This window comes from Pseudophryne corroboree, chromosome 8 (assembly GCF_028390025.1).
Source record: "Pseudophryne corroboree isolate aPseCor3 chromosome 8, aPseCor3.hap2, whole genome shotgun sequence".
NCBI lineage: Eukaryota > Metazoa > Chordata > Amphibia > Anura > Myobatrachidae > Pseudophryne > Pseudophryne corroboree.
Window position 1 is genome coordinate 422707387 of NC_086451.1, and position 25999 is coordinate 422733385.

At 48.4% G+C, this 25999-nt stretch overlaps 1 protein-coding gene across 1 annotated transcript in view; it reads right to left on the reverse strand.

Annotated features, from left to right (window-relative positions):
- The window catches only part of SUPT5H (SPT5 homolog, DSIF elongation factor subunit), a 109537-nt gene that overhangs the window by 13081 nt on the left and 70457 nt on the right, over positions 1-25999 (reverse strand). Inside the window, exons 17-18 of the mRNA XM_063937966.1 lie at positions 25335-25490; positions 9810-9956 (exon numbers count right to left, since the gene is read on the reverse strand). Coding sequence (XP_063794036.1) covers positions 9810-9956; positions 25335-25490 — 303 coding nt within the window. The remainder of the gene's footprint in view (positions 1-9809; positions 9957-25334; positions 25491-25999) is intronic.

Genomic DNA, 25999 nt, shown 5'->3' on the forward strand with positions numbered 1-25999 from the left:
AAGCCAATTCTTTCTGGAAGAAAAATCGACAGGGCCGAAATTTGAACCTTAATGGACCCCAATTTGAGGCCCATAGACACTCCTGTTTGCAAGAAATGCAGGAATCGACCGAGTTGAAATTTCTTCGTGGGGCCTTCCTGGCCTCACACCACGCAACATATTTTCGCCACATGTGGTGATAATGTTGTGCGGTCACCTCCTTTCTGGCTTTGACCAGGGTAGGAATGACCTCTTCCTGAATGCCTTTTCCCTTAGGATCCGGCGTTCCACCGCCATGCCGTCAAACGCAGCTGCGGTAAGTCTTGGAACAGACATGGTACTTGCTGAAACAAGTCCCTTCTTAGCGGCAGAGGCCATAAGTCCTCTGTGAGCATCTCTTGAAGTTCCGGGTACCAAGTCCTTCTTGGCCAATCCGGAGCCATGAGTATAGTTCTTACTCCTCTACGTCTTATAATTCTCAGTACCTTAGGTATGAAAAGCAGAGGATGGAACACATACACCGACTGGTACACCCACGGTGTTACCAGAACGTCCACAGCTATTGCCTGAGGGTCTCTTAACCTGGCGCAATACCTGTCCCGTTTTTTGTTCAGACGGGACGCCATCATGTCCACCTTTGGTAAGTCCCAACGGTTTACAATTATGTGGAAAACTTCCCCATGAAGTTCCCACTCTGCCGGGTGGAGGTCGTGCCTACTGAGGAAGTCTGCTTCCCAGTTTCCATTCCCGGAATGAAACACTGCTGACAGTGCTATCACATGATTTTCCGCCCAGCGAAAAGTCCTTGCAGTTTTTGCCACTGCCCTCCTGCTTCTTGTGCCGCCCTGTCTATTTACGTGGGCGACTGCCGTGATGTTTTATCCCACTGGATCAATACCGGCTGACCTTGAAGCAGAGGTCTTGCTAAGCTTAGAGCATTATAAATTTACCCTTAGCTATATTTATGTGGAGAAAAATCTCCAGACTTGATCACACTCCCTGGAAATTTTTTCCTTGTGTGACTGCTCTCCAGCCTCTCGGGCTGGCCTCCGTGGTCACCAACATCCAAAACTGAATGCCGAATCTGCGGCCCTCTAGAAGATGAGCACTCTGTAACCACCACAGGAGAGACACCCTTGTCCTTGGATATAGGGTTATCCGCTGATGCATCTGAAGATGCGATCCGGACCATTTGTCCAGCAGATCCCACTGAAAAGTTCTTGCATGAAATCTGCCGACTGGAATTGCTTCGAAGGAAGTCACCATTTTTTTACCATGGCCCTTGTGCAATGATGCACTGATTTTAGGAGGTTCCTGACTAGCTCGGATAACTCCCTGGCTTTCTCTTCCGGGAGAAACACCTTTTTCTGGACTGTGTCCAGAATCATCCCTAAGCACAGGAGACTTGTTGTCGGGATCAGCTGCGATTTTGGAATATTTAGAATCCACCCCTGCTGTTGTAACAGTATCCGAGATAGTGCTACTCCGACCTCCAACTGTTCCCTGGACTTTGCCCTTATCAGGAGATCGTCCAAGTAAGGGATAATTAAGACGCCTTTTCTTCGAAGAAGAACCATCATTTCGGCCATTACCTTGGTAAAGACCCGGGGTGCCGTAGACAATCCAAACGGCAGCGTCTGAAACTGATAGTGACAGTTCTGTACCACGAACCTGAGGTACCCTTAGTGATAAGGGCAAATTTGGGACATGGAGGTAAGCATCCCTGATGTCTCGGGACACCAGATAGTCCCCTTCTTCCCGGTTCGTTATCACTGCTCTGAGTGACTCCATCTTGATTTGAACCTTTGTAAGTGTTCAAATTTTTTTAGATTTAGAATAGGTCTCACCTAGCCTTCTGGCTTCAGTACCACAATATAGTGTGGAATAATACCCCTTTTCTTGTTGTAGGAGGGGTAATTTAATTATCACCTGCTGGGAATACAGCTCGTGAATTTTTTCCCATACTGCCTCCTTGTCGGAGGGAGACCTTGGTAAAGCAGACTTCAGGAGCCTGCGCAGGGGAAACGTCTCGACATTCCAAACTGTACCCCTGGGATACTACTTGTAGGATCCAGGGGTCCTGTACGGTCTCAGCGTCATGCTGAGAGCTTGTCAGAAGCGGTGGAACGCTTCTGTTCCTGGGAATGGGCTGCCTGCTGCAGTCTTCTTCCCTTTCCTCTATCCCTGGGCAGATATGACTCTTATAGGGACGAAAGGACTGAAGCTGAAAAGACGGTGTCTTTTTCTGCAGAGATGTGACTTAGGGTAAAAACGGTGGATTTTCCAGCAGTTGTCGTGGCCACCAGGTCCGATGGACCGACCCCAAATAACTCCTCTTCCTTTATACGGCAATACACCTTTGTGCCGTTTGGAATCTGCATCACCTGACCACTGTCGTGTCCATAAACATCTTCTGGCAGATATGGACATCGCACTTACTCTTGATGCCAGAGTGCAAATATCCCTCTGTGCATCTCGCATATATAGAAATACATCCTTTAAATGCTCTATAGTCAATAAAATACTGTCCCTGTCAAGGGTATCAATATTTTTAGTCAGGGAATCCGACCAAGCCACCCCAGCTCTGCACATCCAGGCTGAGGCGATCGCTGGTCGCAGTATAACACCAGTATGTGTGTATATACTTTTTATGATATTTTTCCAGCCTCCTGTCAGCTGGCTCCTTGAGGACGGCCCTATCTATAGACGGTACCGCCACTTGTTCTGATAAGCGTGTGAGCGCCTTATCCACCCTAAGGGGTGTTTCCCAACGCGCCCTAACTTCTGGCGGGAAAGGGTATACCGCCCATATTTTCTATCGGGGGGAACCCACGCATCATCACACACTTCATTTAATTTATCCGATTCAGGAAAAACTACGGTAGTTTTTTCACATCCCACATAATACCCTCTTTTGTGGTACTTGTAGTATCAGAAATATGTAACACCTCCTTCATTGCCCTTAACGTGTGGCCCTAATAAGGAATACGTTTGTTTATTCACCGTCGACACTGGATTCAGTGTCCCTGTCTGTGTCTGTGTCGACCGACTAAAGTAAACGGGCGTTTTAAAACCCCTGACGGTGTTTTTGAGACGTCTGGACCGGTACTAATTGTTTGTCGGCCGTCTCATGTCGTCAACCGACCTTGGCGCGTGTTGACATTATCACGTAATTCCCTAAATAAGCCATCCATTCCGGTGTCGACTCCCTAGAGAGTGACATCACCATTACAGGCAATTGCTCCGCCTCCTCACCAACATCGTCCTCATACATGTCGACACACACGTACCGACACACAGCACACACACAGGGAATGCTCTGATAGAGGACAGGACCTACTAGCCCTTTGGAGAGACAGAGGGAGAGTTTGCCAGCACACACCAAAAACGCTATAATTATATAGGGACAACCTTATATAAGTGTTTTCCCTTATAGCATCTTTTTTATATATTTCTAACGCCAAATTAGTGCCCCCCCTCTCTGTTTTAACCCTGTTTCTGTAGTGCAGTGCAGGGGAGAGCCTGGGAGCCTTCCCTCCAGCCTTTCTGTGAGGGAAAATGGCGCTGTGTGCTGAGGAGATAGGCCCGCCCCTTTTTCGGCGGCCTCGTCTCCCGCTCTCAACGGATTCTGGCAGGGGTTAAATATCTCCATATAGCCCCCGGAGGCTATATGTGAGGTATTTTTAGCCAAAAAAGGTTTTCATTTGCCTCCCAGGGCGCCCCCCTCCCAGCGCCCTGCACCCTCAGTGACTGCCGTGTGAAGTGTGCTGAGAGGAAAATGGCGCACAGCTGCAGTGCTGTGCGCTACCTTAAGAAGACTGAGGAGTCTTCTGCCGCCGATTCTGGACCTCTTCTCGTTTCAGCATCTGCAAGGGGGCCGGCGGCGAGGCTCCGGTGACCATCCAGGCTGTACCTGTGATCGTCCCTCTGGAGCTAATGTCCAGTAGCCAAGAAGCCAATCCATCCTGCACGCAGGTGAGTTCACTTCTTCTCCCCTAAGTCCCTCGTTGCAGTGATCCTGTTGCCAGCAGGACTCACTGTAAAATAAAAAACCTAAGCTAAACTTTTCTAAGCAGCTCTTTAGGAGAGCCACCTAGATTGCACCCTTCTCGGCCGGGCACAAAAATCTAACTGAGGCTTGGAGGAGGGTCATAGGGGGAGGAGCCAGTGCACACCACCTGATCCTAAAGCTTTACTTTTTGTGCCCTGTCTCCTGCGGAGCCGCTATTCCCCATGGTCCTTTCAGGAACCCCAGCATCCACTAGGACGATAGAGAAATAGGATTTTGGTACTCACCGTTAAATCCTTTTCTCCTAGTCCGTAGAGGATGCTGGGGACTCCAAAAGGACCATGGGGTATAGACGGGATCCGCAGGAGCTTGGGCACACTAAAAGACTTAAGACTGGGTGTGAACTGGCTCCTCCCTCTATGCCCCTCCTCCAGACCTCAGTTATAGGAACTGTGCCCAGGAGAGACGGACATTACAAGGAAAGATTTTTGTCTCAACTAAGGGCTACCAAAGTACCAGCCCACACCATAAACATACCGTACAACCAGAATAACACCGAACTAGATAACAGAATGCATTAAACTCCAGCAACCAGCTGCAGCAACCCAATACACAAGTCGTGTATAACTAACTTAACCAGTAAGAAAATATATATAATGCAAAATATAATCCGCACTGGGACGGGCGCCCAGCATCCTCTACGGACTAGGAGAAAAGGATTTAACGGTGAGTACCAAAATCCTATTTTCTCTTATGTCCTAGATGATGCTGGGGACTCCAAAAGTACCATGGGGATTATACCAAAGCTCCAGAATGGGCGGGAGAGTGCGGACGACTCTGCAGCACCGACTGAGCAAACGCCAGGTCCTCATCGGCCAGGGTATCGATCTTATAGAATTTAGCAAAAGTGTTCGAACCCGACCAAGTAGCCGCTCGGCAAAGCTGTAGTGCCGAAACACCTCGGGCAGCCGCCCAAGAGGAGCCCACCTTCCTGGTAGAATGGGCTTTAACCGACTTCGGCACCGGCAACCCCACCGAAGAATGAGCTGGCTGGATCGTACTACAAATCCAGCGTGCAATAGTCTGTTTTGACGCGGGATGACCAACCTTGTTGGCAGCATACAAAACAAACAACGCTTCAGTTTTCCTAGTAACAGCTGTCCTAGAAACGTAAACTTTTAACGCTCTTACAACATCCAGAGATTTTGGAATCGCCACTTCTTCCGTAGCCACCGGAACAACAATAGGTTGGTTAATGTGAACCGACGAAACCACCTTTGGCAGAAATTGTTGACGAGTCCTCAATTCCGCCCTATCCGAATGAAAAATCAAGTACGAACTCTTATGAGATAAAGCTGCCAATTCCGATACTCGCCTGGCAGATGCCAGCGCCAAAAGCATAACCACCTTCCAAGTGAGAAACTTTAACTCAACCTTCCGCAAAGGTTCAAACCAGGAAGACATGAGGAACCGCAAAACGACATCAAGGTCCCATGGCGCTACAGGCGGTACAAACGGTGGATTGATATGCATTACACCCTTCACAAAAGTCTGAACCTCTGGGAGGGCAGCTAACTCTTTTTGAAAGAAAATAGACAAAGCCGAAATTTGCACTTTGATGGAACCCAATTTCAGGCCAGCATCTACACCCGCCTGTAAAAAGTGGAGAAAACGACCCAAGTGAAAATCCTCCGCAGGAGTCTTTTTAACCTCACACCAGGAAACATATTTTCTCCAGATACGGTGATAGTGTTTCGCCGTAACCTCTTTCCTAGCATTAATGAGAGTTGGAATGACCTCCCTGGGAATACCCTTAGGAGCTAAGATCTGGCGCTCAACCTCCATGCCGTCAAACGCAGCCGCGGTAAGTCTGGAAATACGCATGGACCCTGTAACAACAGATCCTCCCTTAGAGGAAGCGGCCAAGGATCTTCCACCAGTAAGTCCTGAAGATCCGGATACCAGGCCCTTCTTGGCCAGTCTGGAACGACGAGAATCGCCTGAACCTTTGCTCGACGAATGATCCCCAGCACCTTTGGAATGAGAGGAAGAGGAGGGAACACATACACCGACTGGAAAACCCACAGAGACACCAGGGCGTCCACCGCCGTGGCTTGTGGGTCCCTTGCTCTGGAACAATACCTCGGGAGCTTCTTGTTGAGCAGAGACGCCATCATGTCTATTAACGGAATTCCCCAGCGTCTTGTCACCTCTGCAAAAACCTCTTGGTGCAGAGCCCACTCTCCCGGATGGAGGTCGTGTCTGCTGAGAAAATCCGCTTCCCAGTTGTCCACCCCCGGTAGGAAAACTGCTGACAGTGCGCCGACGTGTTGTTCTGCCCAGCGAAGTATCTTTGTGGCTTCCGCCATTGCCGCTCTGCTCCTTGTTCCGCCTTGCCGGTTTATATGGGCCACCGCTGTGATGTTGTCTGACTGTACCAGGACCGGTCGACCCTGAAGAAGACTTCCTGTTTGGAGCAGGCCGTTGTAAATGGCTCTTAACTCTAGAACATTTATGTGGAGACAAGCTTCCTGGATCGACCATTTTCCCTGGAAATTTCTTCCTTGGGTGACTGCACCCCAGCCCCGGAGACTTGCTTCTGTTGTCAGAAGTACCCACTCCTGGATACCGAATCGGCGTCCTCCCAGGAGGTGATAAGCTTGTAGACACCACAGGAGAGAAATTCTGGCTCTGGGAGATAAACTTATTTTCCGGTGAATGTGTAGATGAGACCCGGACCATTTGCTCAGCAAGTCCCACTGAAACACGCGGGCGTGAAATCTGCCGTATGGAATGGCTTCGTACGCCGCAACCATCTTCCCCAGAACCCGAGTACAATGATGTATCGACACACTCGACGGCTTCAGAAGTTCTCTGACCATCGTCTGCAATTCCAGAGCCTTTTCTTCTGGAAGGAATACCCTCTGTAACTCCGTGTCCAGAACCATGCCCAGAAACGTAAGCCGAGTGGTCGGAGTCAACTGGGATTTCGGCAAATTGAGAACCCATCCGTGTTGTCGCAGAACCGATAGAGACAACTCCACACTTCTCAGCAATCGTTCCTTGGACCTCGCCTTTATCAGGAGATCGTCCAAGTACGGGATAATTGAAACCCTCTGTCTGCGAAGAAGATCCATCATTTCCGCCATGACCTTGGTGAAAATCCTCGGAGCCGTGGAAAGCCCAAACGGCAACGTCTGAAATTGGTAATGAGCATCCTGTATCGCAAACCTGAGGAAAGCCTGATGCGGAGGATATATCGGGACATGTAAGTAGGCATCCTTTATGTCGACTGACGCCCCCCACCGGTTCGGACTCCCCCAGGGAAGCCCCAGCGTCATGCGGTGGACTTGGTAGCAGCAGGGGAGGACTTTTGGTCCTGGGCGCCCGAACCTGCAGAAGGTTTCCTTCCCTTTTGAAGCGAGGAAGGACGAACCTTTACCACGCCTGAATTTATTGTGACGAAAGGACTGCATTTGCGGATGTGGTGCCTTCTTCTGTTGTGTGGAAACATAAGGAAGAAAAGAGGACTTACCCTCAGTCGCGGTCAAGACCAGGTCAGCCAAGCCTTCCCCAAACAAGACAGTACCTTTGAAGGGTAGCGCTTCCATAGCCCTCTTGGAGTCGGCATCAGCGTTCCATTGATGGATCCACAGGGCACTTCTGGCTGATATCGACATGGCACTGGTTCTTGAACCCAAGAGACAGACGTCCCTCGCCGCATCTTTTATGAAATCTGCAGCGTCCTTAATATAACCAAGAGTTAGAAGGACATTATCTTTATCAAGAGTATCCATGTCATTAGCTAAATTCTCAGCCCATTTAGCAATAGCACTACTCACCCATAACGACGCCACAGCGGGTCTGAGTAAAGCACCCGAATTAGCGAAAATGGACTTCAGAGACGTCTCCAGCTTGCGATCCGCCGGATCCCTGAGAGCTGCCGTGTCGGGAGACGGAAGTGCCACTTTCTTAGACAAACGAGATAAAGCTTTGTCAACAGTCGGAGATGCCTCCCATTTTTCCCTGTCATCAGAGGGGAAAGGATACGCCATGTAAATTCTCTTGAGAATCTGCCATTTCTTATCCGGCGACTCCCAAGCCTTTTCACAAAGAGTATTCATTTCATGAGAGGGGGGAAATTTCACCTCAGGTTTCTTTTCCTTGAACAAGCAAATGCTTGTTTCCTGAACCGCAGGTTCATCAGAAATGTGTAAAACATCTTTTATAGCCACAATCATGTACTGAATACTCTTAACCAAACGGGGATATAATGCTGCCTCAGTGAAATCGACGTCGGAATCAGAGTCCGTGTCGGTATCAGTATCTACCAACTGATTAAATGGCCGCTTTTGCGACCCAGATGGGGTTTGAACCTGAGACAAAGCCTCTTCCATAGACTTTTTCCACACCTGAGTCTGCGCCTCAGACTTATCGAACCTCTTTGATAAGGAAGTTACATTCGAGTTTAATGTACTGAGCAATGCTAGCAAATCAGGTGTCGGCTGCGTCGACAGTCCCAATTCTAGCCCCGCATCCACTCCCCCAATAACCTCCTCCGGTGAATAAGCTTCCGCCTCAGACATGCCGACACGCAGTACCGACACACCACAACACACAGAAGGTCCCTGCTAGGTGACAGGCCTACCAAAAAAGCCCAGATAGAGGACACAGAGGGAGTATGCCAGCTCACACCCCAGCGCCCATATATCGCAAAAAACGATATATGTACCCAGCGCTGCCTACACCACTATTAAGCACCAACACTGCGGCCCCCCTCAGAACAAGCCCCCCGTTACTTGGAAAGCGTGGAGGTCCGACCAGCGTCTATCCCTCAGCCGCGTGCAGCAGGGAAAATGGCGCCCGTGAGCTGCGGGTCGAAGCTCCGCCTCCTTCCCGGCGCGCTTCGGCCCGCCAATTTCAAAATTGTAAAAGATGCCGGCGGGGGTCTGTACACGGTGCCGAGGCACCCACAATCATTCTGCCGCCCTAAAAGAAACCCCAGTAACATGCTGCCCAGGGTGCCCCCCCCCAGCGCCCTGCACCCAGTGAATACCGTTGGTGATGTGTGTGGGAGCATGGAGCACAGCTTCACCGCTGTGCTGTACCTTCCGTTACTGAAGTCTTCTGCCGTCCTGAAGTCTTCTGTTCTTCTCATACTCACCCGACTTCTGACTTCTGTGAGGGGATTGACGGCGTGGCTCCGGGAACAAGCAGCTAGGCGCACCAAGTGATCGAACCCTCTGGAGCTAACGGTGTCCAGTAGCCGAGAAGCAGAGCCTTGAAACTCACAGAAGTAGGTCCTGCTTCTCTCCCCTCACTCCCACGCTGCAGGGAGCCTGTAGCCAGCAGGGCTCCCTGAAAATAAAAAACCTAACAAAAGTCTATTCTAGAGAAACTCAGTAGAGCTCCCCTAGTGTGTGTCCAGTCACTCCTGGGCACAAAGTCTAACTGAGGTCTGGAGGAAGGGCATAGAGGGAGGAGCCAGTTCACACCCAGTCTTAAGTCTTTTAGTGTGCCCAAGCTCCTGCGGATCCCGTCTATACCCCATGGTCATTTTGGAGTCCCCAGCATCCTCTAGGACGTAAGAGAAATAAATAAATAAAAGACAATGGGAAACAGCAGGAGGTGGATAAAAGGTGATAGGAGAGAAAGAAGACACTAAATGCAAGTTGTGGGGAACAAATATAGCAGTGCCTCTAACAATAGAGTGGTATTTTGCATTTAGATTTATTACTGTATTTGTTGCAATCATCTCACAGGTCACCAAGCATTTTGCCCACCAATCACATGGAGCAACCTCTAGCAGGGTAACACTTACCTGAAAGGTCTCCCTCTCCAGGCGTACAATCACACCCACAGTCTGTGGGTCCAACTGTACCAGCTCACCCCATTCATGCTGTCCTCCAACATCTACCCCCGAGGCAGTCTCCGAGCACAGCTGCAAGTCCCTGGGCAGGACCTTTAACTGTATTGGAGGAAAGAATAAAACAAGCGAAAGATTAAGGACGGCAGAAATAACAAAAATAAGAATTTAATACCTACCGGTAATTCCTTTTCTTGTAGTCCGTAGTAGATACTGGGATGACATTAGTACCATGGGTATAGATCGGGTCCATTGGAGCCAAGAAATCATTAGTGTTTGCTGGCTCCTCCCCTCTATGCCCCTCCACCAGACTCAGTCTAGGAAAACTGTGCCCGAGGAGACGGACATACCATGAGAGAAGGAAATACAAGGAAAGCTGTTAGGTAACGAATAAACACACAACAGTAATAAAAAAAAGATAGCAGCGCTAACCAGAACAGAGTATAGCCACGCTAACTATAACAAGGATAGCAACGCTACCCAAACATGGAACAGGGACAGCAACAGCAGACCCAACCAAGAACACTTACAACCAGGAACACGAAGCACTGAGGCGGGCGCCCAGTATCCACTACGGACTACGAGAAAAGGAATTACCGGTAGGTATTAAACTCCTATTTTCTCTAACGTCCTAGTGGATACTGGGATTACATTAGTACCATGGGGAAATCCCAAAGCTCCCAGAACGGGTGGGAGAGTGCTGAGACCCCTGCAAAACCACCTGACCAAACTGAAGGTCATCTCTGGCCAAGGTGTCGAACCTATAGAACTTTACAAACGCGTTTGAACCAGACCAAGCAGCTGTACGGCACAACTGTAAGGCCGAGGCGCCCCAGGCAGCAGCCCAGGAAAGACCCACCGACCTTGTGGAGTAGGCCTGGATAGAACTCTGAATGGTCAACCTGAGCAAACGAGCAATTGACTGCTTAGAAGCAGGACGACCAATTTTGGTAGCGTCATAAAGGACAAAAAGAGAGAGTCAGCTTTCCTGTGATGAGCCGTCCTCTTGACGTAAATTTTCATAGCCCTCACAACATCCAGGGACTTTGGAGCAACTGATGTGTCAGCCAACACTGGAACCACTGTTGGCTGACTTACGTGAAAGGCCGACACCACTTTCGTCAAAAACTGCGGGCGAGTCTAAAGTTAGCTTTAGTAGACTGATTGAGCCGGTGAGAGTCCAATTTACCCTGTCTTGTATGTGTTAAATTTTTATTAAAACTTTTTTACACTATTTGGAGCCATTTCCTATTTTATCGGAGGTTATTGGTGAAACAACAGGGAGAGAACGTCACAGTTCCAGTTATACCCTGAGGAGATACATTGCTTTATTGTCTGCTTATCTTTGTAGACCAACCTATCTGGTACGAATTTTAGTTAGAAGAGTGAACCTTGAAAAGTTACAGACCGATTATACAGTTATACACTATGTTATTTTATGTCATATCTTTTTGAGGTTAATTGATACTACGGATGTTGAACAACTCCATTCTGAGAAACCTGCGCAAAAGGAGTCAGTGATATATTTTCATTTCTATGTATTTAAGTGTGGGCGACACTTATCACCGAAATCCTAATGTTGCGGTTTTGCGCATCGTTAGAACACACATTTCTTGTATTTGACTTACGTGAAAGGCCGACACCACTTTCGGCAAAAACTGCGGGCGAGTCCGAGTTCCGCCCTAGCCACGTGAAATATCAAATACGGACTCTTACAGGATAAGGCTCCCAATTCTGACACACGTCTTGCAGAAGTCAAAGCCAGCAACATGGCGGTCTTCTAAGTTAGAAATTTCAAGTCCACCCTTTGCAAGGGTTCAAACTAGTCCGACTGGAGAAAGGTCAAAACCACATTGAGATCCCACGGAGCAGTGGGAGGGACAAAAGGTGGCTGAATGTGAAGAACACCTTTCAGGAATGTCTGTACTTCCGGCAGTACCGCACCGCTAGTTGTTTCTGGAAGGAGATGGAAAAAGACGAAATCTGAACTTTGATGGAGCCCAACCATAGGCCCTTATCCACGTCTGCTTACAGGAAGAGCAGAAACTGCCCAGTCGAAACTACGCAGGAGAATATCTTCTACCCTCACACCACGAAACATATTTCTTCCAGATACGGTGGTAATGTTTTGACGTGACCACCTTACGGGTACGGACCATAGTGGAAATAACCTCGGATGGAAGACCTTTTCTAGCTAAAATCTCCTTCTCAACTTCCAAGCCATCAAATGTAGCCGCAGTAAGTCTGGATAGACTAACGGTCCTTGTTGAAGAACGTCCGTGAGAAGCGGCAGAGGCCAGGGTTCCCCCAGAGACATGGTCAGGAGGTCTGCATACCAGGCCCTTCGAGGCCAATCCGGGGCAATGAGAACTGCATGAACGCTTTCCCTTTTCAGTCTTTTTAGAACTCTAGGAATGAGAGGGATTGGAGGAAACAGGTCAGAGCGTCCACTGCTGCAGCCTGCGGATCCCTCGTTATGGAACATACCACGGAGCTTCTTGTTGAGACGAGAAGCCATCAGGACCATCTGCGGACAGCCCCATCGGTGAACCAGCTGTTGAAACACCTGAGGGTGAAGGCCCCATTTCCCCGGATGGAGGTCGTGCCTGCTGAGGAAGTCCGCTTCCCAATTGTCCACGCCTGGAATTAATATGGCCGAGATGGCCCTTGCGTTTGTTTCCACTCAGAGGAGTATCCTTGACACCTCTCGCTTTGCAGCCCTGCTTCTTGTTCCTCCCTGTTGGTTTATGTACGCCACCGCCATGGCGTTGTCCGACTGCACCTGGGTGGCTTGATTCCGAAGGAGATAGGAGGCTTGCAGAAAAGCATTGTAAATTGCCTTGAGTTTCAGGACATTTATTAGGAGTGCAGATTCCTGACTTGACCACTTCCCCTGGAACTGGGCCCCCAGGGTCACAGCACCCCAACCCCAGAGGCTGGCATCAGTTGTCAGTAGAGTCCAATACTGGGTACTGAAACTCTGACCCTCCACAAGGTGAGAGACTTGTAGCTACCATAACAGGGAGATCCGTGCTTTTGGCGACAGAGCTATACTCTGGTGCATGTGCAGGTAAGACCCTGGCCACTTGTCCAGCAGATCCAGCTGGAACGGACATGCATGAAATCTGCCGTACTGGATTGCCTCGTAGGAGGCACCCATCTTGCCCAGTAAGCGAATGCAAAGATGAACTGAGATCTTACGGGGTCTGAGCACTGAGCGGACCATAGCCTGGATAGTCAAGGCCTTGTCTATTGGAAGGAATACCTTCTGAGACACCGTGTCCAGTATCATTCCCAGGAACTGAATTCTTTGTGACGGTTCCAGGTGAGAATTCTGGAGATTTAGGATCCACCCATGGTCTGTAAGCAGGCTAGTCAAGTCAATGCTGTGTAGCAGACGTTCCCTGGACACCATCTTTATCAGGAGATCGTCCAAATAGGGGACTATGTTGACTCCCATCCTGCGCAATTGCAGCATCATCTCCGCCATTACTTTTGTAAGGCCTGAAACTGGAAGTGGTGGTCCAGTATAGCGAACCGGAGGTAAGCCTGATGAGGAGGCCATATGGGGATATGTAGGTAAGCATCCTTGACATCCAGGGACACTAGGAACTCCACCTCCTCCAGACTAGAGACCATCGCTATCAGAGACTCCATCTTGAATTTGAACACACGTAAATACGGGTTCAAGGATTTTAGGTTCAAGATGGGCTGTACCGAACCGTCCAGTTTCGGTACAACAAAAAGACTGTAGTAAAAACCCCTGTTGGGCAACGGAGGAGAAACTGGGACAACAATCCTCGTTTGCAGTAGTTTTTAAGGGCATCTTGCAAGGTAACCCTTGCTAAAAGTGAAGCTGGTAAGCCTGACTTGAAGTATCTGGGAGGAGGTAGTGCTTGAAATTCCAACCGGTACCCCTGGGATATGAGGTCCCTCACCCAAGGATCCTGGCAGGACTGTACCCACACATGGGCAAAGTGTTGAAAGCGAGCACCTACCTGAAATTCACCCTGCTGCTGAGATCAACCGTCACGTGGAGGGCTTAGTGGATGAGGATCCGGAGGCCTGGTCCAGAGATCCAACAGCTGCTGGTTTACGGGACTTACCACGAGTTCCTCTAGCAGCATTTGAGGTGCCTCTGAATCTGACCACATGAAAGGACTGCAGAGTGCCCAGGGTAGGGACGTCTAGCAGGAGGTGCAGCCGACAGCAGATATGTAGACTTACCCGCCGTCGCCTGAGAGACCCACTTGTTTAGTTCTTCCCCAAACAAGACATCTCCTGTAAAAGGAAGATTCTTCACATCTTCCTTGGAATCAGCATCCGCTGACCAGTTTCGCAGCCACAGAGCACTGCGAGCCAAGACCACCATAGCTGTGGTACGACCATTTAGGAGACATAATTCTTTAATAGCCTCAAAGTTTGCAGCACCCTGGATATGATGCAGTAGCGTAAAGATCTCTTCCTGAGGCAGGGAGTCAAAACCCCTTATTATATTATCAGGCCATTTTACCATGGCGCTGGAAATCCAGCCACAAGCTATAGTGGGCCTTTGAGCTACGCCCACAGCAGTATTAATAGATTTGACAGTAGTCTCAATTTTGCGGTCAGCTGGGTCCTTGAGAGAGAACCCCAGGTACAGGCAGTACAATTTTACGTGACAGCCTGGACACTGAAGTATCCACAGACGGTGGATTTTCCCATACTTTCCTATTCTCAGGAAGAAAAGGAAAGGAATTTAGTAACCGTTTAGGAGTTTGGAATTTCTTGTCAGGATTGACCCACGCTCCTTTGATCTGGGGAAGGTGGCAGAGGATTTTGGTTTTACGATAAAAAAACAATTCCTCTTCTGGTTCTGACTCTTTATCCGTTATGTTGAGGACTTCTCTAATAGCATAAATCAGGGCCACAACCCCAGGGGTCAGAGAATTGTCATCTTCCATGTCTAACTCTACCTCATCCAGCTCTGGCATGTCAGTATCAGAGTCAGACTGGAGTACCTGTGCGAGTGTGCATTTATGAAAGACCACCAGAGGGGGCTGAGGACTGTGGTCAGCAGCTTTAACCAAGAAAACATCTACAGATTGTTTAAGGGTCTGCCTTCCCAGTCTGGCGGTAGCCAACTCTGTATTAATGTTAGTAATCATGGTTTGGAATGAATCTAACCACTCAGGTTCCTGCATACTACTTATCCTGTGAAGGGAGATAACATTAGGCACACAGGACAGGGTATCAGTACGAAGACCGCCGGACGGGATCCCGGCGGTCGGAATACCGACATCGGGATTCCGACTGACAATCCCGACAGGGGGGCGAGCGCAACACAGCCCTTTGCGGGCACAGTGCCTCGCTACGCTCGGCACACTAATTTATTCTCCCTCTATGGGTGTCGTGGACACCCACAGAGGGAGAATATGTCTGGATTGTGCTGGTCGGGATCCCGCTGTTGGTATTTCGACCGCCGGGATTCCGTCCGACGTGATCTTGACCGCATCCCCAGGACAGAACCTCCTGGGGAAGGTGTAAACTTAGTGTTACATGAGGGGGACAGAGTCTTTTTCCCAGACATTCTTACGGCAGAAAACACACAGAGTTAGGTGAAAACACACAGTGTAGTGACAACACAGATGGTGAAACAGCATAACAACCCCAGACAGCCCGAATGGAGTGACGCAGAGAGGTTTGGGACCAGCACACAATACGTCAGCATGAACAGTGCTCCACTGGGTGGGTGGGTGGGGGGGGGGGGGTGTGTGTGTGTGTGTGTGTGTATATATATATATATATATATATATATATATACACACACATACACACACATTTATTTTAACACGGCAGCACTGTCACCGCCGTTTATATGCTCCCTCCACTCTCCAAAACCCCCTGGTACTGGTACAATTGATGATTCAGTGGGTTCTGTGGAGAAGCAGCTCCAGCATGCAGCCTGGCAGTCAGCAGCAGCGGGAAATGGCACCTTTCAGCCTCTGGTCCTGCTCTCCGGGAAGCCCCGCACCCTTAATGGCGCGCAGTCCTTTACATATTATACTGGCTGGCTTTGGGGGGAGGGGAGAATGGGAAAATTCGAGCACCGGTCAAAAGAACATTGTGATTTGGTTATAATAACCAGCAATATGATTTTCCACGATTGTTTTTCACTGTGTTATCCTCCTAGGAGGATGTTTAGAGAAATACCTTGAGTGGAGGTGCACCCCTGAGAGTCAAATATTCAATGTGTATGGGGAGAAGGGAGAGGGACTCATCAATGTTATACACATGCAGGGAAGAAGCTTACACTTGGAAGGGAACCGGTGTACTTTATCTTATTCTTTTGTGATTGACTCTGTACCACTATCTCTGTGCTCTCTCATTGGATGTGAGGGTTCACAGGACTACGGGCGCTGATTCATCAGGGTGTGCGGAGCAGTCACCTCAAAAGCAGAAGTACTCTTTACCTTTTTCCATCCCTTAGGTCAGGCATGTCCAAACTGTGGCCCTCCAAGCTGTTGTGAAACTACATATCCCAGCATGCCCTGACACAGTTTTGCTGTCAGGGAATGCTAAAGCTGTGTCAGGGCATGCTGGGATGTGTAGTTTCTCAACAGCTGGAGGGCTGCAGTTTGGAGATGCCTCCATTCGGTGCAGTGAAGCACGCTCATTCACTGTACAATGCTCCTCACACAGTGAACAGCAGCTGCCTCCACAGCACACAATAGGTGTTCCTATCTTTCTTTAAACAAGGAGAGTCATTCCTTACGTACTTACCTGTACCCCTAACAGGCGTACCTGTTTTTCCTCAAAAACAATGAGTGTTAATTCAGACATACTTATCTGGACTCAAAGTTACACATATATAGAAACATAGAATTTGACGGCAGATAAAAACCTCTTTGCCCATCTAGTCTGCCCCTTTTTTATTTTATCCTTTAGGCAATCTCAACCCTTTTTTAACCTTAATTCTTTGTAAGGATATTCATATGCCTATCCCAAGCATGTTTAAATTGCCCTAGTCTTAGCCTCTACCACCTCTGATGGGAGGCTATTCCACTTATCCACTACCCTTTCTGTGAAGTAATTTTTCCTTAAATTTCCCCTGAACCTCCCCCCCTCCAGTCTCAATGTATGCCCTCGAGTTCTAATACTTCTTTTCCTTTGAAGAATGTTTCCCTCCTGAACTTTGTTAAGACCCTTGATATATTTGAAAGTTTCTATCATGTCCCCCCTTTCCCTTCTCTCCTCCAAACTATACATGTTAAGATCTTTTAGCCTTTCTGGGTAAGTTTTGTGATGTAGGCCATGCACCATTTTAGTTGCCCTTCTTTGTACACTCTCTAATGTATTTATATCCTTCTGGAGATAGGGTCTCCAGAACTGGACACAGTATTCCAGATGGGGCCGTACCAATGACCTATACAGTGGCATTATCACTTCTTTTTTCCTGCTACTGATTCCTTTCCCTATGCAACCAAGCATCTGACTTGCCTTTCTCATTGCTTTGTTGCATTGCTTTCCTGCCTTCAAGTCACTTGAAATAATGACTCCTAAATCTCTTTCCTCCTCAGTAGTTTCCATTATAGTACCCTTGATACTATACTTAGCCTTTGGGTTTTTGAGACCCAAGTGCATGATTTTGCATTTTTTAGCATTAAACTGTAGTTGCCACATTCTTGACCATTTCTCAAGCCTACCTAAGTCATTAATCATTTGTTTGACCCCTCCCGGTGTGTCTACCCTGTTGCATATCTTTGTATCATCTGCAAAAAGGCATATCTTCCCTTCAATACCATCTGCAATGTCACCAACAAAGATATTAAAGAGAACTGGACCAAGTACAGATCCCTGGGGTACTCCACTGGTAACATTTCCCTCCAAAGATTGCACTCCATTAACTACGACTGTCTGTTTCCTATCCTGCAACCAGGTTCTTATCCATTTAACTGATTTATAATCCACCCCCAGGCTTTCAAGTTTATTTAGCAGTCTGCGATGTGGGACAGTGTCAAAGGCCTTACTAAAGTCTAGATATGCTACATCTACAGCTCCCCCTTGATCTATTATTTTCATCACAGAGTCAAAAAAGTCAATAAGATTTGTTTGGCATGATCTCCCACCAGTAAATCCGTGCTGTTTTGGATCCTGTAAGTTGTTTGATTTAAGATATTCCACTACTCTTTCTTTTAATAGTTTTTCCATTACTTTCCCTACTACTGATGTAAGTATATACTATCGTCCAGACACCTGAATATAGTTCAAGCATGAACTACGTGTCATTGTAAGGATAGGACCTATTTGATAGCTATATTCCAATCAACAGCTATACTTCAAATCAACAAGTGTGATAGATATAACCTACCGCCTTTTCTGATTATAAAGCATTTTATATTCCTGACTCTTTTTGACACATACTTGCTGTTTGATAGATACATGGATTGTGAAACTATGTTTCTTTGTGTAACTATATAAACCACATATGCATACAAAGTGCCCTGAAAGAAAAATCTCTCCTTATTGAATACTTAATATTGTGACATACTGGCACCAAATATGCATACGTCTGAATAGTGAAATTGATCACATTATCTCTGCGTTAATCCTTGTACTGCACTGGCTGAATTTGTGGTATCTATACGGATATATTTTTGGTATCAACTTTCTTTGTCATGGATATCTGTATCCTTCATCATTGAATTGTTTCTTAATACTTCGCAAAACGTGACACTTTATCACAGGATTCCACACGGAACTTTGGGTGTGGCGTGTGTGAATTTATGTTTTTTTGTGTATATTTTTGTGTGTGTATTTCTGAAATAAGTAAAATTTTATAAAAAAAAAAAAAATATTTCTAATGAGTGCCCCCCCAAAAAACGAGAGTCCCTCTCCCTTCTCGCCACACACATTATACTGGCTATAATATACAGAATCTGTGTAAAATAAATAAATAAATAAGATTTTACTCACCGGTAAATCTATTTCTCGTAGTCCGTAGTGGATGCTGGGAACTCCGAAAGGACCATGGGGAATAGCGGCTCCGCAGGAGTCTGGGCACAACTAAAAGAAAGCTTTTAGACTACCTGGTGTGCACTGGCTCCTCCCACTATGACCCTCCTCCAAGCCTCAGTTAGGATACTGTGCCCGGAAGAGCTGACACAATAAGGAAGTATTTTGAATCCTGGCTAAGACTCATACCAGCCACACCAATCACACCGTACAACACGTGATACCATATCCAGTTAACAGTATGAAACAAAACTGAGCCTCTCAACAGATGGCTCATAACAATAACCCGTTATTAAACAATAACTATGTACAATTATTGCAGACAATCCGCACAAGGGACGGGCGCCCAGCATCCACTACGGACTACGAGAAATAGATTTACCGGTGAGTAAAATCTTATTTTCTCTAACGTCCTAGTGGATGCTGGGAACTCCGAAAGGACCATGGGGATTATACCAAAGCTCCCAAACGGGCGGGAGAGTACGGATGACTCTGCAGCACCGAATGAGAGAACTCAAGGTCCTCCTTAGCCAGGGTATCAAATTTGTAGAATTTTGCAAACGTGTTTGCCCCTGACCAAGTAGCAGCTCGGCAAAGTTGTAAAGCAGAGACCCCTCGGGCAGCCGCCCAAGATGAGCCCACCTTCCTTGTAGAATGGGCTTTAACTGATTTAGGACGCGGCAGTCCAACCGCAGAATGCGCCAGCTGAATTGTGCTACAAATCCAGCGAGCAATAGTCTGCTTAGAAGCAGGAGCACCCAGTTTGTTGGGTGCATACAGGATAAATAGCGAGTCAGTCTTCCTGACTCCAGCCGTCCTGGAAACATAAATTTTCAAGGCCCTGACTACGTCCAGCAACTTGGAATCCTCCACGTTACTAGTAGCCGCAGGCACTACAATAGGTTGGTTCAAGTGAAAAGCTGATACCACCTTAGGGAGAAACTGGGGACGAGTCCTCAATTCTGCCCTATCCATATGGAAAATCAGATAAGGGCTTTTGCATGACAAAGCCGCCAATTCTGAAACACGCCTGGCCGAAGCCAAGGCCAATAACATGACCACTTTCCACGTGAGATATTTAAGATCCACGGTCTTCAGTGGTTCAAACCAATGTGATTTTAGGAAATTCAACACCACGTTGAGATCCCAGGGTGCCACTGGAGGCACAAAAGGGGGCTGAATATGCAGCACTCCTTTTACAAATGTCTGAACTTCAGGTAGTGAAGCTAGTTCTTTTTGGAAGAAAATCGACAGAGAAGATATCTGCACCTTAATGGAGCCTATAGACACTCCTGCCTGTAGGAAGTGCAGAAATCGACCCAGCTGAAACTCCTCTGTTGGGGCCTTATTGGCCTCACACCAAGCAACATATTTCCGCCATATGCGGTGATAATGTTTAACAGTTACATCTTTCCTGGCTTTAATCAGCGTAGGAATGACATCCTCCGGAATGCCTTTCTCCTTTAGGATCCGGTGTTCAACCGCCATGCCGTCAAACGCAGCAAGTCTTGGAACAGACAGGGCCCCTGCTGCAGCAGGTCCTGTCTGAGCGGCAGAGGCCATGGGTCCTCTGAGATCATCTCTTGAAGTTCCGGGTACCACGCTCTTCTTGGCCAATCCGGAACCACGAGAATTGTCCTTACTCCTCGTTTTCTTATTATTCTCAGTACCTTTGGTATGAGAGGCAGAGGAGGGAACACATAAACCGACTGGTACACCCACGGTGTCACTAGAGCGTCCACCGCTATCGCCTGAGGGTCCCTTGGCCTGGCGCAATATCTCTTTAGTTTTTTGTTTAGGCGGGACGCCATCATGTCCACCTGTGGCCGTTCCCAACGATTTACAATCAGTGTGAAGACTTCTGGATGAAGTCCCCACTCTCCCGGGTGAAGATCGTGTCTGCTGAGGAAGTCTGCTTCCCAGTTGTCCACTCCCGGAATGAACACTGCTGACAGTGCTAACACGTGATTTTCCGCCCATCGGAGAATCCTTGTGGCTTCTGCCATCGCCGTCCTGCTTCTTGTGCCGCCCTGTCGGTTTACATGGGCGACTGCCGTGATGTTGTCTGATTGGATCAGTACCGGCTGGTTTTGAAGCAGGGATTTTGCTTGACTTAGGGCATTGTAAATGGCCCTCAGTTCTAGAATATTTATGTGTAGGGAAGTCTCCTGACTCGACCATAGTCCTTGGAAGTTTCTTCCCTGTGTGACTGCCCCCCAGCCTCGAAGGCTGGCATCCGTGGTCACCAGGACCCAGTCCTGTATGCCGAATCTGCGGCCCTCTAGAAGATCAGCACTCTGCAGCCACCACAGTAGAGACACCCTGGTTCTTGGAGACAGGGTTATTAGCCGATGCATCTGAAGATGCGATCCGAACCATTGGTCCAACAGGTCCCACTGAAAGATTCTGGCATGGAACCTGCCGAAAGGAATTGCTTCGTAAGAAGCCACCATCTTTCCCAGGACTCGCGTGCAGTGATGCACCGACACCTGTTTTGGTTTCAGGAGGTTTCTGACTAGAGACGTCAGCTCCATGGCTTTTTCCTCTGGGAGAAACACTTTTTTCTGGACTGTGTCCAGAATCATTCCCAGGAACAGTAGACGTGTCGTCGGAACCAGCTGTGACTTTGGAATATTTAGAATCCAACCTTGCTGGTGTAGCACCTCCTGAGATAGTGCTACTCCTACCAACAACTGCTCCTTGGATCTCGCCTTTATTAGGAGATCGTCCAAGTATGGGATAATTAAAACTCCCTTTCTTCGAAGGAGTATCATCATTTCCGCCATTACCTTGGTAAACACCCTCGGTGCCGTGGACAGACCAAACGGCAGCGTCTGGAATTGGTAATGGCAATTCTGTACCGCAAATCTGAGGTACTCCTGGTGAGGATGGTAAATGGGGACATGCAGGTAAGCATCCTTGATGTCCAGGGATACCATGTAATCCCCCTCGTCTAGACTTGCAATAACCGCCCTGAGCGATTCCATCTTGAACTTGAATTTTTTTATGTATGTGTTCAAGGATTTCAAATTTAAAATGGGTCTCACCGAACCGTCCGGTTTCGGTACCACAAACAGTGTGGAATAGTAACACCGTCCTTGTTGAAGTAGGGGCACCTTGACTATCACGCGCTGGGAATACAGCTTGTGAATTGCCTCTAGCACAGCCTCCCTGTCCGAGGGAGTTGCTGGCAAGGCTGACTTGAGGAAACGGCGGGGGGGGAGACGCCTCGAATTCCAGCTTGTACCCCTGAGATACTACTTGAAAGATCCAGGGATCCACCTGTGAGCGAGCCCACTGATCGCTGAAATTTTTGAGGCGGCCCCCCACCGTACCTGGCTCCGCCTGTGGAGCCCCACCGTCATGCGGCGGACTTGGAAGAAGCGGGGGAGGACTTTTGCTCCTGGGAACTAGCTGTTTGTTGCAGCCTTTTTCCCCTACCTCTGCCTCTGGACAGAAAGGACCCGCCTTTTCCTCGCCTGTTTTTCTGGGTCCGAAAGGACTGTACCTGATAAAACGGCGCTTTTTTAGGCTGTGAGGGAACATGGGGTAAAAATGGTGACTTCCCAGCTGTCGCTGTGGAAACAAGGTCCGAGAGACCATCCCCGAATAACTCCTCACCCTTATAAGGCAAAACTTCCATGTGCCTTTTGGAATCTGCATCCCCTGTCCACGGCCGGGTCCATAAGCCTCTCCTAGCAGAAATGGACAATGCACTTATTTTAGATGCCAGCCGGCAGATCTCCCTCTGTGCATCTCTCATGTATAAGACTGAGTCTTTTATATGCTCTATGGTTAGCAGAATAGTGTCCCTGTCTAGGGTGTCGATATTTTCTGACAGGGAATCTGACCACGCAGCGGCAGCACTGCACATCCATGCTGACGCAATAGCTGGTCTAAGTATAATGCCTGTGTGTGTATATATAGACTTGAGGATTGCCTCCTGTTTTCTATCCGCAGGCTCCTTCAGGGCGGCCATATCCGGAGACGGAAGTGCCACCTTTTTAGACAAACGTGTGAGCGCTTTATCCACCCTAGGAGGTGTTTCCCAACGTGCCCTATCCTCTGGCGGGAAAGGGAACGCCATTAGTAATTTTTTTGAGATTATCAATCTCTTATCAGGGAAAGCCCACGCTTCTTCACACACTTCATTTAATTCTTCAGATGGGGGAAAAACTACGGGTAGTTTTTTCTCCCCAAACATAATACCCTTTTTTGTGGTACCTGGGTTTAAATCTGAAATGTGTAACACCTCTTTCATTGCCTCAATCATGCAGCTAATGGCCTTAGTGGACATTAGATTAGACTCATCGTCGTCGACACTGGTATCAGTATCCGTGTCGACATCTGGGTCTGCCATCTGAGGTAGCGGGCGTTTTAGAGCCCCTGATGGCCTTTGAGACACCTGGGCAGGCACAAGCTGAGAAGCCGGCTGTCCCGTATTTGGCATGTCGTCAATTTTTTTGTGTAAGGAGTCGACACTTGCACGTAATTCCTTCCATAAAACCATCCACTCAGGTGTCTGCCCCGCAGGGGGTGACATCACTTCTACAGGCATCTGCTCCGCCTCCACATAATGTTCCTCCTCAAACATGTCGACACAGCCGTACCGACACACCGCACACACACCGGGAATGCTCTAAACAGAGGACAGGACCCCACAGAAGCCCTTTGGGGAGACAGAGAGAGAGTATGCCAGCACACACCAGAGCGCTATATACTGCAGGGACTAACTGAATTATGTCCCCTATAGCTGCTATAATATTTACTGCGCCTAAATTTAGTGCCCCCCCTCTCTTTTTTACCCTTTTTCTGTAGTGTAGACTGCAGGGGAGAGCCAGGGAGCTTCCTTCCAGCGGAACTGTGAGGGAAAAATGGCGCCAGTGTGCTGAGGGGGATAGCTCCGCCCCTTTTTCGCTGACTATTCTCCCGCTTTTTTAAGGATTCTGGCAGGGGTAATTATCACATATATAGCCTCTGGGGCTATATATTGTGATTGTTTTGCCAGCCAAGGTGTTTTTATTGCTGCTCAGGGCGCCCCCCCCCCCCAGCGCCCTGCACCCTCAGTGACCGGAGTGTGAAGTGTGTAAGAGAAGCAATGGCGCACAGCTGCAGTGCTGTGCGCTACCTTGGAGAAGACAGAAGTCTTCATGCCGCCGATTTTCCGGACCTGTTCTTGTTTCTGGCTCTGTAAGGGGGACGGCGGCGCGGCTCCGGGACCGAACACCAAGGCCAGTTCCATGCGGTCGGTCGCTCTGGAGCTAATGGTGTCCAGTAGCCTAAGAAGCCCAAGCTAGCTGCAAGCAGGTAGGTTCGCTTCTTCTCCCCTTAGTCCCTCGTTGCAGTGAGCCTGTTGCCAGCAGGTCTCACTGTAAAATAAAAAACCTAAAATATACTTTCTTCTAAGAGCTCAGGAGAGCCCCTAGTGTGCATCCAGCTCGGCCGGGCACAAAAATCTAACTGAGGCTTGGAGGAAGGTCATAGTGGGAGGAGCCAGTGCACACCAGGTAGTCTAAAAGCTTTCTTTTAGTTGTGCCCAGACTCCTGCGGAGCCGCTATTCCCCATGGTCCTTTCGGAGTTCCCAGCATCCACTAGGACGTTAGAGAAGAAAAGCTTAATAGCCCCTTTGAGTTAGCACCAGCCTGGGGTACGCAGCGGGCAACGCAGCTCGCAGCCTGGGGACCGCTGTGCCCTAATGCCGCCATTTGTCACTGTGGACCCACTAACCAGGACCCCGGTGTAATCACTCACCGCGTCTTCTTACCTCAGCATCTGTTAGGGGTGGCGGCATGCTGCCGGCGTGTGCGCACACCCTGGGGGTATGTGAAACAGCGCCTCAGGAGCTTAGAGTCCTGTCAGCGGGGATATGAACCATTAACTCTACAGGAAGTTGGTTCGGCCCCCCCCCCCTCCTCTAAGTCCCACGACGCAAGCAGACTGGTTGCCAACCAGTGCTGCATGAAAGTAACAAACTAAATGCACCCGGCTCCTTGGGCACATTTTTCTAAACTGAGTCTGCTAGGAGGGGCATAGAGGGGAGGAGCCAGCACACAGTAATGATTTATTAAAGTGCCAGGCTTCAATGCACCTGATCTATACCCATGGTACTAATGTCATCCCAGTATCCACTAGGACAGGCCTGGCCAACCTGTGGCTCTCCAGATGTTGTCATCCCAGCATGCCCTGTCAGTTTTAGCATTCCCTAATAGCAAAACTGTGGCAAAGCATGATGGGACTTGTAGTTTTACAACAGCTGGAGAGCCACAGGTTGGCCAGGCCTGCACTGGGACGTTAAAGAAAAATAAATCCCAATAAGAAAGAAATTGGACAAAATAAATACTGGTGAGAATACAGATCACAAAAAATAAAAAGGCCGATTTAGCAGAAGGCGGAAGACATTTTTGAACGTACTTTAGGATAGTGTTTTTAGCCAGCTGTTTTTAGCCGGCATGAGAAACTGAAGTGGACGGGATTAGGTCACTCACCTCGTGCATGGTAAGATCAGAGAACAGGATGACAAAATTTTCTTCAACTCGCACAACAAGACCTGTGTCCCCCTCGTAGCGCCCTGCAATCACTTTGACATGGTCACCCATGCGGAAATACTTCCTCAACTCCTGAGCTGGGAACTCTAACACGTCCTGTAGGTGGAAGAAACGAGAGACGGTGAATGCGCAGTCAGTACATGAAGCAGGGTATCAGAGCTCTAGGTTGGCCATGTAAAGGTCGTTAGGTCAACTATTAATGGTCGACATGATCAAAATGTTAACAAGGACAATAGGTCGACAGGTACAAAAGGTCAACGCACATTGTCAACACCGCTTTTTATTTATTTATTTTTTTAAGCATTTTAATCAACTTTTTCATACTATACCATCCACATGGACTACGATTGGCAATGCGGTACACCAGTAGCGGTTCTATGTCCTTTGACGGCGAAAACAACAAAAAGAACCCTGGTAAAAATGTTGTGTCAACCTTTTGTGTGTCAACCTTTTGATCCTGTTGACCTTCCCTACTGTCTACCTCATCACGTCGACCCTTTCATTTGTTGGCCTTTTGACCCTGTCATCCAATAGTGGGCAACCTAATGACTGTAGACCTTTGTAATGTAGATCTGATGATCAATACCCATGAAGCAAGGATGGCC